Here is a 14,582-nt window from a genome sequence, read left to right as displayed (position 1 = left end):
GCGGGGGAACCGGCCGATGGTTCGGCTGCCATATGCTGGGTGACTCAAGTGGGCGTCTTGAGTGGCCTCAGCGGGCGCTGGCTGAGGAGCACGAGCTGCACCATCCTGCCCTTGGCTGTAGGGGGACAGCCCTGGCTTGTGGGATGGGCAGTGGCATCCCTGTCTGGCAAGAGCAGTTTTGGAAGGCCTCTTGTTTGTGAGGCAGCCCTAGTTTGCCCTCCTCTGAAGAGGCTTCAACAGCATGTGCTTGCTGGGTGTTCTGAATCCAGGCGTATGGCTTCGTTAGGGAGAAGGCTACAGGAAATGTTTGGGTCGAAGTTGGCAGTTCTTGCCGAGCACTGATAATGTCCTTTGGGAATGCACGGTTTCCAAACGTGGAGTTTGTTGGTTTGTGGGAAGGAAGCAGTAAAAACCTCTTTTAACAATTCACTTTCCTTCAAGTTGCTGACTAAAGAAGAAAAGATGGTGTATACGGAGAAGGCTCAAAAGTGGAATGAAAAGAAATGTTCTCGGAAGACAGTGAAGGAGGTAAATGCTGAGACAAGAGCACCCTTCAGCATAACTAAGTAAGAGGGGGGAATACATGGTGGTGGAGTTTGGCCATCTCTGACGCTATGGAAGATCACCAGCTCTCCTTAGCCTCCAACCTCTGGAGGTTATGGCTGTTGTGGTAGTCCATACCGTTACGAAGGTTAAGCAGAAAATTGTTCTGATTTGAATTGAAGGCGAGAATATACCATTTTAAACCAGCATGACTTGTTCCTTTCGGCTCTCTTACCAAGTAACATGTAGTTCTCTGACAACTTTGGTTTACAGCTGACGCTATTTTGCAGTGACTGACTTAGAATGGTTTTTTTATTTATAATACTGTAATTTGGTATGACGTGGTTATGGGTTGATGTTGCTCTTGCCTTGTGGACCTCCTTCATTTAGGTGGTTCTTGTCTGATGGCCTGAAGCCACATCTTAGACGAGGCTGATTTGGCCTTCTCCAGTGACTGCGTGGTGGCCCAGGTCAATGAAATCTTGCAACGTACACACAAAAAGAATGATTAAACCTTACCATTATCTTTAGATGGGTTTGATTATGGAGAGAATAGTAATGCTGTGGTAGAAGACAACTCCACAATGTAGAAGTAAGCAGTTAAGCTGAATGTGGGTGTGGTCAGAAATAGTGCTAAAAGGATCCTTTGTATGATTTGCTGTCCTGAAAATGGGGGTGTGTGTGTGTTCCTTGTGTTTTGTTTTGGTTTGTTTTTTCCCTTCTGTCTGTCTCTTTTTCAGTTTCCCAAAGCATAGTTTGCCTCAGAGTTCGAATTATGTGAGATGTCAGAAAGATGATTTTATTCCAGTCTTGACTGGCAGTGTAAAAACTTCTGTGTCAAAGCAAAGAGCCTGGTTGAATAAATGGATAATGCTGCATTTACTTTTTCATCCCATATTACTAGATACTGTGAACTGCGAATTACTAGTGAGGGTAAATTGTAGGACTTTGAAACACTTAGATGATGGTAGAGAGAATGACAGGATGATCGTAGCTTCGAGAAACTACTAAATCTAAGTTAGTTCATTAAGTCAATCTAGTCAAGTAGAGACATGTTAGACAGTATTTTCTAATTTTGGGGCCCTGCCTGTATGGGAAAGAGCTGTTTAAAATGTCAGCATCGTGTTATTTAGCAGGCTAGGGGTATGTAATTAATGAAGCTCCAGTTTCATATATAATGGGGAGCTACATGAAATGATAACTACGTCATAAATGGAGGCTTCAGTATGTATTTCCACAAGCAGTAGCATTTTAGAAAGCTGTAATCAGGAAAAGATATAATTGCTTTGCCAAAATAAAGAGCATCATCCTCATTGCCTGTCAGTGGAAGTAGGGAAGTGTATTTGTGAGAGATTATATGTGATCTCAATTTAGTAATCTCACCCCTGTACGCAGACAAACAGTTATTTTGTGTAGTGAAAGGTCTTGGTCATCTTTTGGAGATGACCTGAGGTTACTGGGATGGGACTAATGCCTCCTATTATTTTAAATAGTTCAAACTGGTAATCACAGAACACTGGTTGGGATGGTCGCCAGAATTAGTGTACCTAGATGTGGTTATTCTGAAATTGGGTCTTGAATGATTGAATTCTGTAAGCCTGCCAGGTTTCACTTCCTGTCCTTTTAAGAGTTTATTGTTCATGCATGGATTTGCAGTGTTTAATGGGCATACGTGCCTGTCTTACTTGCTGTGTGCCAGAGCAATCTGATGACTTCTTGAGGCTTTCTCAGCTTTTCATGAATTCCATTCCTAGTTGAAGGCAGCTAACACATGTGCTGAACTTAATGAAGTTAATGGAAAAAACCTCTAATTTGGGAAGTTAGACAAAGCCTGGGACAAGTGGTGGAACCTAACAAAATAGGGGTGTGTTTTATTTTTTTAAAATTACATTTCTTAAATTTCGCTGTAGTGAGTTGACCAAGGTACTACGATACCTTTCTCTTTGTTAGAAGAGACATCTTGCCTTCCCGGTCTGCAGGTACGCAGGTGCTTGTATGTAAACTGCCAGCTTGTTCCACGTAACCATAACTGTTTGTGGATGTCTCACGTTCCTCTCGTAGAAGGAGGTGGGAGACTTTATTGGGGGTTAGTTGTCTATCTTGATTTTTTTTTTTTTTTTTTGACTTTCTCATCTTTTCCAGACTTGCAATCTGACTCATCCGGTTCCTGCTTGTCTGACCACAATGCCCCAAGTGACTTTACTTCCAGATGCCTCTGCTATGTCTTGGAAGACTGATCAGGGTATAGTAACCTTAAAGCAGTTGATCCTGGTAGATAAAAGTTTGCCCTTTGTAGATACTCTCAATGGTACCTGTACAAAGGCTGCTTATAGTTTTGCTTATAGCCACCTGGGTCAACTGTTTATTTGTTCTAAATTAATGCTCTACTGCTGTGAAACGGTCTTTTGTAGCGCAGAGGGAAGTCAGTGCAAATGTGTCATCCTATCCCTGCGCCTCCCTCCCCCCTGTCCCCTGCCATAATTCTATCTTCTGTTCTTTAGCTTGATGGGAGTATAGCTACAAATAGTTTCCTTACGATTATTTCAAGGTTTCTGAGACAAAGGTAACTCTTCAACTCCTATGTTTGTGATCTACAAGGCCTAATTCAAGTTCAGCATAAAAGAATACTTGTACTAATTTTAAAGGGTGAAGAGTTGTTAGATATCGGAGTTCAAAATTTGTATGGAAGAGGTGATAAATAAAACTGTGACCTGGCCTCTTTGGGAGAATAAAACCAGAGATACGTACTCTGTCAGTGCTTGTGTAACGTTCTGCCTTGCTTCCTTATTGAAAGAACTCTTGGAAACTGAACCTTTTCTTTTCTGTACACCCTCTTCAAATAGATGTTTTAACTAGAATTGAGTAACAAACACATCTGTAATCTTTTCCTCTACAAATATTACATTAATCTGAAAAATGGTGAATGGTAGTGCTCACAGGATAAACCAAGCAGCCAGTTCATGTAAGCTGTATCTGCTGTGTGGTTACGTCTCAGCACAAGCTTTTTACCTAACAAGTCTCCTGAACTATTTTCATGTTGTCATGGTTATGGAGGGGCAGGGAAGAGCAGCTCCATAAAAAGTGTGTTGCCTGTGAGCGTCCGCCCTGCCAGAGGCTGTGCTTCTCTGTCGGCGTGATGCAAATTTGGTCAGGTTGGTCATGGTGGCTTGAGCTGACACAATTGATCTTCACACTGAATGAGAGGGGTGATAAGGAATAACTGAGATGCCTTTTTATGATATCTCTCAGTAAAAGTCCTGTATGGTTCCCTGTAGCTGTATCTACTTATTCATAAGGACACCAGTTCAGACTCGGATAGGAGGGGTATCTTTCCTATGACCCTACAGCTTGTAGAGTTCAAGAGCCACGTAAGAGAGCACCAGCATTCAAGCTTAGGACTGACGATGTTACATGCCATCAGGTCTGGCTTAAGGCATTGTTTCTGTGTACAACCGGTTACATGTCTGTTATTGAGTAGAACAAGTAAGATTTTTTTTGACGAGGGGCAGAACTTAATGGTAAGGATTAAATAGCCACTATAAACTTCAGTGAGAACGTAACGTGACATTCATGAAGAGATGGATTAAGGTGTGTTGAGAAATATTTTTCATAGTTGGGTGCTTTTAAGATTAGTAAATGATAAATTAACTTAACATTAACATTTCTTAACATTTGCCTTGAGTATTCTTGCCTTCTCTTCTGCTAAACGAGCTCCCAAAGAAGTGATGCTTTTAATTAGCAGACTTCTCAACTTCTCTTACCCCAGAAGATTATTGCCAGCTCACTTAACTCATGTAAGTTACTGAATTGAGCTTGTCAGGCTGCTTTGCAGTTACTGATTTTTTTTCTAACCTTATTTTCCTTAAGGGTGAAGAGACCTATCATAAAAGGGAATAGTAGTTCCTGTGGATTCCAGGCTTCTTAACGTTCTTGTGTTGGTGGTTTGAGTTTTTTTTATAATTGCTTTTATTTTGTGGGGTGTTTTTTTTTTGTCCTGATCTCTACACACTGTAGCATCTATGGAGGGTGTACCAGGACTGCCAATATGCCTGACTCTTGCATAAGTATGAGTTGTCTTGTCATCTCAGGTACAGAGATTTTATTTGGTCATTATCCTGCTTTACTCACTCACATGATCAAGTGCACCAGAGCTTTCCCTGGATGACGTGAGGCCAGGATGGCTTGCTGAAGCCTCCGGTGGCTCTTGCGACAATATTCGCTTTTGGTTTTTACTTTCAGATGTGGTTGCAGACATCTTCTACTTCCTGAACATTTACAGCCATGGCAGGCTGCCCTCCCACTGTGAACAGCGCTTCCTTCCTTGCGAGATTGGGTGTGTCAGGTACTCCCTACAGGATGGCATTATGGCTGATTTCCATCACTTCATAGATCCAGGTGAGTTCCAAGGAAGGGAGATGAGAAGTAGTTTGTCTTGCTTTGGGATGAGAGAGAGGCTTTCTGGTGTCACTTACTGCTGCCCAGATTAGATTTGTAGTATTAAGACAGATTTATTTCTTTGACCTTAAGTGGTTGGACTTCTTAAAATATTGGAGCAGTGCTGATTGTTTCCGAAGAGACGGACTTCAGTGTCAGAGGCGCTTGAAGCTTCAATGAGGGTAGCATAAGTCCAGGAGGACCTTCAGATGGTTGTGCTTTGTATTTCATGGTGATGAATGTTTGTGTTGATTGGACCTAAATGCATGCACTATACAATATACTTTTATTTTCAGTTATGCACATTTTAAAAAACACTTTTTTTTTAAATAGTTGTGGCACTTTGTCATGGTTTAATCCCAGCCAGCAACTAAGCACCACACAGCCACTCATTGACCTCCACCTCTCCCTCTCCAGTGGAGGAGGAGAATCAGAGGTGCAAAAAGAGGGAAAAAGAGACCCTGGAGCTCCACATGTGATTTGAGTGGTAATAGTGGTGGAGGAAGATTGCAGAACTGAAAGCAAAACCCATCTAGGACAAGTGTGCTATTTTGGGAAGACATCAAGAAGGAAGCGTTAAGAGCAGGCACATGATAGGGATTTCATTAGTGTGCTGTATGAAGAGTGTTTTGACAGCCTTATATAAACAAAGATTTATTAGCAGGGTCCATAGATGATGTCGCACATCAGCTGTAGCAAGGAAAGTTACCTTAGTGCGAAATAAACAAAGGAATTGGGGGAGAGAGAGAGAAAAGGAAAATGCAAAACTCTTTCTGGTGGCCAGCCAGAAGGAGTATTCTCTTCCTGAGGCTCTCTCTAGTGCAATAGGTGGCGATGAGGAAGATGATGAGGATTACTTTTTGCCTGTATTTCCTAGTTTGTACCCTTTTCTTTGGGATCTACTCAAAGAGCCTATATGTTATTGTTGACTGGAATGTTAAATAAGAGCAGTTGTTGCACAGGCATTGATTGTAAAGCTTCTGAGCATGTATACTATTGGATAATATTTATTAAATATGTACATGACCATTACCTGCTCTGCTGAACACTGCAGTTTGGTTTAGAAAACAAGAGCCAAAGTGCCTTCCTTGCCCCCAACATCAGAAGGACACGGACCAGTTGGAGCGAGTCCAGAGGAGGCCATGGCGATGCTCCAAGGGCTGAATCCCCTCTGCTATGGGGACAGGCTGAGAGAGTTGGATGTGTTCATCCTGGAGAAGAGAAAGCTCCAGGGAGACCTTATAGCACCTTCCACTGCCTGGGGGGGCTACAAGGAAGCTGGGGGGGACTTTTTACAAGGGCCTGTAGTGACAGGACAAGGGGTAATGGGTTTAAATTGAAAGTGGGGAGGGTTAGATTGGATATCAGGAAGAAGTTCTTCCCAGAGAGGGTGGTGAAGCACTGGAACAGGTTGCCCAGAGAAGCTGTGGATGCCCCATCCCTGGAAGTGTTCAAGGCCAGGCTGGATGAGGCTTTGAGCAACCTGGTCTAGAGGTTGGAACTAGATGATCTTAAAGGTCCCTTCCAACCCAAACCATTCTACGATTCTAATAACTGGATATAAAAGAATAAGATACACAGTGTACAAGGCCACAAGGGCAGATGAAGCTGTTCCTTTCTGTCCATGAAACTATGGTGTACAGTTGAGAGTTAAGGATCTGTCATTGTGGATGTTGATGATTGTTCTTTTCTCCCGCCTCCCTTGCTTTTCTGCAGAAGTACCACCACGTGGTTTTTGGTACCACTGCCAGGCTGCTAGTAAGTATCAGTAGAGAAAAAGAATGGTATGCAAAGGTGTATAATTTTATACTGAGCTTATCTAATCCGTATACAAATGTTTTCGAAGTCTACAGTTTCTATTTCTGGGAACTTGTCAAGCTTTGAAGAGAAAGGGGTGGCAAGAGCAGCTTGTTGCAGGCACCTTTTATATGTTTTGTTATGTGTTTCCTTTTATGTGTTTTCAGATGGCAGAACACTTCACCCAAAATGGTTTTGTCAATGGCAGTGTTATTTGTATTCTGTCTTCCTATTTTAATTCAATAACTACTCAGCTTCTTAAATGGGACACCTTTGGACAGCTTTAAAGGCTTTCAAGCCCATCTGAGCAGACTGTTCTTCCCTTGATAGTCCTTGTCTATGTCTTCAGCATGAAGTGCTAATTCATAACAGGGTAACTTAAAGAGACTGGTCCGTATTGGGAAGTTGTGTTTTGCAGCTTTACATGTATCAGTGAAGTTGAAGTATTTATACTGCTGTTGTGTCTGGCTTGGCCTGCCTTGTTTCCCTTCTGACTCTTAAGCAGTGTTTATAGATTCCAGTTTGTTTCTATTGGGACACTTCCTCCCCTTGTGTACAGAGGGAACAAACTTGGCCCATGTTTTCTTACGTGAAATACTTAGGTAATGGATTTTTGAAAGGGATAAGCGTGCGTGCGTCTACTCACAGCCCAGCCCCGCCAGTCTTTTGCTGACGGAAGTGAGGTTTTGATAGCTTTAATCACAGGCGCTGCCTGTAGAGAAGAGAAGGGAGTGTGTGTATTTATGTATACGTGTAGAAAAAGATACCAGTTAGGGGAGAATTGTATCATTTAAGGAAACAGGACTTCTCATAACTTTGTGTTTTTTCTGCCTTCCCTTCACTAGGTGATGCCACTCATAAGATCCCTATATCTGGATTTCATCTTTCACGTACTTCTTACGCAGTTGTCTTAAGTGAACTTCTTGACTTTGTCCAGCTAGCCAGTGGTGCTCAGCCTCGATTTTACTGCAGGGTAGGGTCAAGGTCAAAGTGAGATGCTCTAAAGCAAAACCTCTAATTTCGCTTCTCATGGATGACTAAGGAGATACTTTACTCTAAAACCTAAGCAGTGTGTAAATGAGTGGGAAAAGACACTCTCTTCCAAAGTAGCCCCATTCCATGCAGGAAGAAATAGCCCGTAAAAGCTAACCTTTTTATGAAGCTGAGACCTGATTTTTCAGCCTGCATTTTGGGCTGTGGTCAACTGATGAACACTTCAGTTGGTCTCTAGAACGGTTTTGACTAAATGCCTTTGAGATTGACTTAAATGGATTGTGCTGAATAGTAGTCACACAGTCCTGCTTTTCTAAGGGTTGTTTATATGTTTTTGTGGCTCTTTCCCCACGTGAATACGGTACATCTTAAATGAAACTCGAGGAAAAATTTGCCAATGAGCAAAACAAAGTCTTAGGGTTTGGAGGCGTTTAGGCTTCATGACAGTGGCACTGTATTTTGATTCCATTCGAGCCTAACATTAACCCTTTAAAAGGTGGTATGGGTCAAGATCTTGGGCTCCATCCATAAATGGGCTCTGAAGAAATACAGATGAATAAAACATTTTGTAGCACTTAGTGGAGATTATCTGTAGTATGGATTAACCTTTAACCTGTCCCCAAACGTTAGTCCAGAATTTCTCCTGGTGTATGGTTGGAGAGCCTCCATGGCATTTGGTTCCTCTTCAAGATGGTTTTCAGGAAGAGTGTATATTCGGTCCCACAGACACTGAGTTTTGTTCTGGAGGTGACTTTCTCAGACGTAGTCAGGAGTCTTGCAGATGTTAGAATTATATGCTCTACTTCTCCAATTTGACTGAAATTTTCTTTCCTCTAGTCTCGTGACAGATTCCAAATCAGCTGGTGTCTCAGTCGAATGGCCAGCATAACAGGTGGGAAATGCATACTTTTTAGCCTCCCTTTCCTCCCTGCCTCAAAAAGTGTTATGTAATCACGGACAGCTGTATTTGTCCGAAGATCTTTGGGTCTCAAAGGTTTCATAAAAGCTGTTACTGATAGCTAGAACTACTTTGTGTGCTTCTCCCTCCTCTTCTTCCTCCAGTGAACTGGCTAGTGAGCACATCCGTAGAATAGCATACACTTTCTTGCTCAGCCAAGTAAAGGAGCGCTAGAGGCAGTGAGATTACTGTGAAGGTGATCTTATGGAAACACTAGAACACTAACAGCTTCCGAGGAGAGATGGCTTGCAAGTAGGATATGTAATTACTGAGGTGGAGAAAATGATGGGAATGTAAGGACCCGCTTTGCTGGGAAGCCCGGTTTTATTAAAACCGCTGGTGGAATAACTTGCTAAGGTTTACAAGAGCTTTGGTGCTCTGGTAAGAGGCTGGGCAATGACAAGGGACTGAGAAATGGGCCAAGCAGAATATTCACTGTCTCTCTTGTTCTCCTGGCCTGGATTTTCTCTGAGCGATAGGCCTTGAGAGCCGTCTGGAGCTTCTTGCTGTAGAAGACCTGGTAGTAGAACTCTACCAGAAGAAGTACAAAAAGGAGCCGTCCAAGACTTGGGTGTGTAGAGAACTGGATGTCTGCCTGTGGGATTTCTCTAGTAATACCAGGTATGTTGGGTGGTTCTTTGTGGAATCGTGTTAGCCTGATGCATCTGAGCCGGCAGTGTGCGCTGGCAGCCCAGAAGGCCAACCGTATCCTGGGCTGTATCTGGAGAGGTGTGGGCAGCAGCGGAGAGGTGTGTGTCCAGCAGGACGAGGGAGGGGATTCTGCCCCTCTACTCTGCTCTGGTGAGACCCCACCTGGAGTGCTGCATCCAGCTGTGGAGCCCTCAATATCAGAAGGATATTGACCACTTGGAGCGAGTCCAGAGGAGGGCCACGAAGATGATCAGAGGGCTGGAGCACCTCTCCTATGACGAAAGGCTGCGAGAACTGGGCTTGTTCAGCCTGGAGAAGAGGAGGCTCCGAGGAGACCTCATTGCAGCTTTACAGTATCTGACGGGGGCCTGCAAGGGTACTGGGAGAGGACTTTTTACAAGAGCCTGTAGTGATAGGACAAGGGGTAATGGGTATAAATTGAAATCAGGGAGGTTTAGATTAGATGTCAGGAAGAAATTAATCTCAGGTTGCCCAGAGATGTTGTGGATGCCCCATCCCTGGATGTCTTCAAGGCCAGGCTGGATGTGGCTTTGAGCGGCCTGGTCTGGTGCAAGGTGTCCCTGCCCATGGTGGGGGGGTTGGAACTAGATGATCTTTAAGGTCCCTTCCAACCCAAACCATTCTATGATTCTATGATCTTGGTGCGCGACGTGCAGTTTGTATGCTGCTAGGCTAGAATGGTCTGCAAGCCTTCTGTTCAGAAATGCTGCTTCTCACAGAGTGACTACAAGTGGAAATGGAAAATACTTTCCCCAGAGCAGTGTAAAGGCAGATGGCTTTTTAATGTTGAGTCTGAGGCCTAATTTAAAGGAGGGGGTAAAAAAATGGGAATAAAATATGTTGTAGTATGTAACTGGAAATCGTAGAAATGAGAAGATTCAGACTCTTGGAAGTGTGATTTGGATGGGACCTGGCTGTTGCTATACATTAAATGCCTGATGCTGCTACTGTGATGAGGGACAAGGTATGTTTGCCTGTGGTATAAATCAAGTCCTCAGGTCTAATGTTAAGCTAGATCCTATCTTTTTTTCTTCTGGAGTGAATGTTCTTTGTAACACATCTGGAATCCTCTTTATTTCATAGGTTTTTTCCCCTCCCACCTTCTTTTCCACCCCCTCAACCCCCCCAATGTGTCTTGAATGGTTAAGCTTTTCCTGCTTTCAGATTCTTCCGTATTTGTACAAAGAAGTGTTACATAGTTTGTGGTGTTGCAGGGGAATATTCAGTGATGATGCAATTAATTTAAAAATAAACTTTTCGTCTGCTGCTGTTTTAAGCAAGAGCCAATAATTTGATATTAAATTTTAGTGGATTTTTTAAAAAAAAATTATTATTCTTGGAAGTCTGCTTACAGTACGGATTTTAAGTTCCGTTGGGATAATCAGTGTCACTTCATCTTTTTTATAGTCAGGCAATTTTCCATTTCCATGAGTGTCTTCACACTAGAGGGAGACCTTAACCAGAATGGAAAAATGTACTTTAAAACAAACATTTGGAGAGGAAAGTGGGGATGCTTACACTAAGAGGAACTATTTCACATGAATGGGAAACTTCAAATTGTTACCTCCAAATTCCATTTGCCTCTTAGGATGCTCTTTTCTCCCTTCCCCCAGCTCAGTGTGAAGCAGGTTGCCTGTAAAGCATGCCTTTGAACTCTGCATAAACCACTTAGAGCTTAGCGTTGAACCTTGGTCCTCTGTGAAACTTTGAAGGGACTGCGTGATCATTGAGACAAAAAGATTACATCCGTAATGGTTGTTCCTGTTCCTTCTGACCAGACCAACTGCTTAATGTTGATTAGAGATGTAATGCTTCTGGAATTAACTTGAACTTCGCTTAATGTAGGTGCAAGTGGCATGAAGAGAATGATACGCTCTGCTGTGCTTTGTCGTCCTGCAAGAAAATTGCGTGAGTACTGCTAAGGAAGTATCTCTGGTGTGATGACTTTCTGTTTTGTTATAGAGGCACATTTTTGGCTCTGGCTTCTCTGACTGCCTGGAGCACTGTAGTTCTAGACCTTGAGTTTTATTTATTCCTTCCACTGCCAAGATTTTGTTCTATTTGTAACTTTCATTGTTGTTTGTAGGGCTTAGCAGTATGCTGTAAGTCTTAGGACTCAGATATGATGTCCATCTGTCTGTAGCCATCCTTTCACTAACTCCGCTTACTGTTGGAGAGCTGAGAGAAGTGTTAATTCTATTAGAATTCACTGCTTATTTTTTTTTCTTCAGAGGTTTAGTTTACATGAGTTTGAGAAATTCTCAGTACATTCTGGTACACCTCTGCTTTGGAGACTTTTATACTGTCTTACATATCACAGAACCTTATGTATCTACATTATCTTTTTGGTGTGGGAAAAGGGGAAATAAGTAGTTGGGAAACAAGGAAATGACGTTTAAGATTTCAGTCAGTAGTAGTAGAACTTTGGGAGTGATAATAAATAGTCTTTCTTTCAAAACCCCCTTGTTATGTACTGCTATGCCTTGCAAAAGAAATGTTGCTCTTCATGCTTCTGAGTGGCCGCATTTGATAGCGTGGGGAAGCAGTTTTCATTTCACATGTAGCTGTAGAACAGCCTGGTGGCTGTGGAATGATGCAGAGTAACTACTGAGCTGCTGCGACAATGTCCTTCTGCTCTCTGCCATCCGCTCTGTGCATCTTGGTCAGTGGTTGCTATTGTTTGCCAGTCGGATGCCTGAAAATGCTGTGCTTCCACACCTAAACATGCCAAACCCTTGTTTTCTTTTTTCTCTTGGTCAAGCTACTGCATCAGTAAATCTTTAGCTAGTTTGTATGGAGTCTCGCTGACAGCAGCTCACCTGCCCGTTCAAGACTGTGGTTATGGTGAAGGCAAAAGTACCAATATGGTGATACTGGATGCTGGACGTTTTCAGGTCAGATTCTTTAAACTGGTATCCTGTTTTATTTCTGGCTAACTCAAGCGTTCAAACTTGCCGATTTCAGGTTAGCTGTTCTCTCTTTGGATGCTGTCTTTTACGACATAAATTGGACAAAATAATGAAAGAAAAACAATCACTAGCTGGGTTATTTCTTGTGGGTTTTGACCTTAATTTGTAGGTTTCATGGATAACTCTGTATACTGCATTTTAAAAGAAACATGTTATTTTGCATGTTTATTTCTTCATACAGAAAATGAAGGCTGGGGGTTCTGGATGTGACAGATACTTCGCTTCTTCAAGTCAGGATTGAGAGCTTGACCCCTCTAAATGTGAGTTTGAATCTTTCACATTTGTAAGGGGAAAGAGGTTTTTAACTTAATGCAATTTCTGCTTTTTCAAATTTCTGGCCTTAGATTCTTGCCTGTCAGTGGCATAAAGCCTAAGCAGCTTTGCATGAGCTGTGCTTATTCCTACATGTGGGTTTCACTGAATTTTGTAAGTCTTAAATGTGAAGAGCTGCCCTTCTCTTACTGGACACAATCTTATGGTCGAAAAGGTCTCTCAGAATTTAGTTTTGCTTATAAATGTTTCTCTCTGATTTATGTCCTTTATTTTTCTGCTACATGAAATTAGTTCTCATATGCTTAGGTGCTTTGGGGCAGGGCCATCTTTAAAATACTGTCCTTGCTCTGAAGTCATTACACATCCAAATTCAGCTGGTACTTGTTGCAAGTATTCTGCTGTATCTCAGTTTATAAAGACTGGTGGATTAAACTCTTCTTTTTGGAGATGTTATTTTTTTAATAGAAGGCACGTGATCTCAGTTTGTCTAGGCTGTTCATGGCTGATTTTCAGAGGAGTAGAATTAAGTTTGCAAGACACATAACTGTAAGAATTATGAGTCTGCAGCTTTTTTCTTGCATGTAAAATACATGCTGAATTCAACTCTGAAACCAGTCCAGTTATAAATCATGAGGTCTTACCGTCTTGGTGTTTGTCGAGGACACAAACCCTGTCTCTGACTTTGTATTAGAGCTGTTGAAGAGGATCAGCTCTGCAGCATATGAAGAATGATGCCATTAATTTATGCAAGTTTTAAAGGCTGATTTGACTTGCAAACTGTTTAATTTAATAGGTGATTCTCCGTGTGGTGCGAAGACTTCCCTTTATGGAAGTACCATGCAAGGAAGAGGAATTACTCGATTGCTGGAAAGTGCATCTGATCTGTCCGTCTTTCAGTAATTGAAAAGATTTTTTACATCCCAGACAGCTGTAAATTCTGATTGTTCCTTGTTTCCCTAAGATTACCAGCAGTTTCTCCAGACTGCAGTTTTTCATCTTATGTGCAACGCTTGACAGTTCAAGTTCTTGTTAGAATGGTAAAACTATTGACTGGGTTTAAAGAAGACAAAAATCCTGTTTATTATCTCCAGGAAGACTTATTTTGAAGGGACCTGACAGTTGCATCCTCTCTTTAAAAACATGTGCCATACTTGTTCTGTTTTGTAATGGGTGGAGTGCAAATCCAAGATCGATTAGTTAATATCATTGTATTAGAATAATTCTTTAGTGGCCAGTGTGATTTTAAACAAATGCTTTATTTCTTCTATAATAAGCTCCTTCCCCCCTTCTGCATGTGGAAGGTAGAATTTCAGTGCATAACAGTCTTTCCCCAAAACATGATGGGGGGGAGCTTTGAAGGTATGAAGGGCTGTGCTAGGAGAATGAAAGGTGTAACCGTCTGGAAGGTGTGCTACAATCGGTTAGTCTAGCCATGAAGAATCTGAGTGGTCATTCCAGGCAAAAAAGCTGACTTTCCATAAAATGTCTTGAAAGAAATGTGGTGGCACATTTATCCATCTGTTCGTGTTCATTAGAGGCACAGGCTATATACATCAGGAACAAGTACAACATGGACTTTTTTTTTTGTTTAAAAAAAAAAAATGCCTGTCCCTCAAGCCTACAGACTGAAGAGGAGTGTAGGTGTTACGGGTTATTTTGAAAGGAATATAAAATTCAAACTGATATATTAATCTGCAGATATAATTCCACAAGTTTGGTTAGACTGGGTAGATACCAGTCATAATTACTTGAGGGCACATAAAAACTGGGAGGATGTCTGACATATCATTAGGAAGTTAGTTGTTCTGTTTTGTGGAAGTACAAGGCTTGGACTAGTCCCCAAGAAGTTGTCTGAGCCTCGTCCTTAGTCCATGTGTCTTTAAGCAACCGATTTTCAGAAAGAAGAGCTTATTTTTTTTTGAGTTGTTTCTGCATTTTGTTCC

General features: G+C 42.0%; 1 protein-coding gene across 1 annotated transcript; it reads left to right on the top strand.

Moving 5' to 3' along the window:
* Window positions 1–441: 441 nt before the first annotated feature.
* MAEL (maelstrom spermatogenic transposon silencer) lies at window positions 442–13,539 on the top strand (the record flags this gene model as incomplete). The annotated part of the gene is made up of 10 exons (XM_010149794.1): window positions 442–528; window positions 2,686–2,785; window positions 4,783–4,938; window positions 6,694–6,735; window positions 7,620–7,747; window positions 8,605–8,659; window positions 9,205–9,346; window positions 11,243–11,305; window positions 12,159–12,253; window positions 13,433–13,539. Coding segments are annotated over 10 exons (975 nt in total), but the record flags the coding sequence as incomplete, so codon positions are not given.
* Between the last annotated feature and the right edge of the window lie 1,043 nt (window positions 13,540–14,582).

This window comes from Eurypyga helias, unplaced genomic scaffold, assembly GCF_000690775.1.
Source record: "Eurypyga helias isolate BGI_N326 unplaced genomic scaffold, ASM69077v1 scaffold11854, whole genome shotgun sequence".
NCBI lineage: Eukaryota > Metazoa > Chordata > Aves > Eurypygiformes > Eurypygidae > Eurypyga > Eurypyga helias.
The sequence above is the reverse complement of the archived record's forward strand: the minus strand, read 5'-3'. Positions and strand labels throughout refer to the sequence as shown.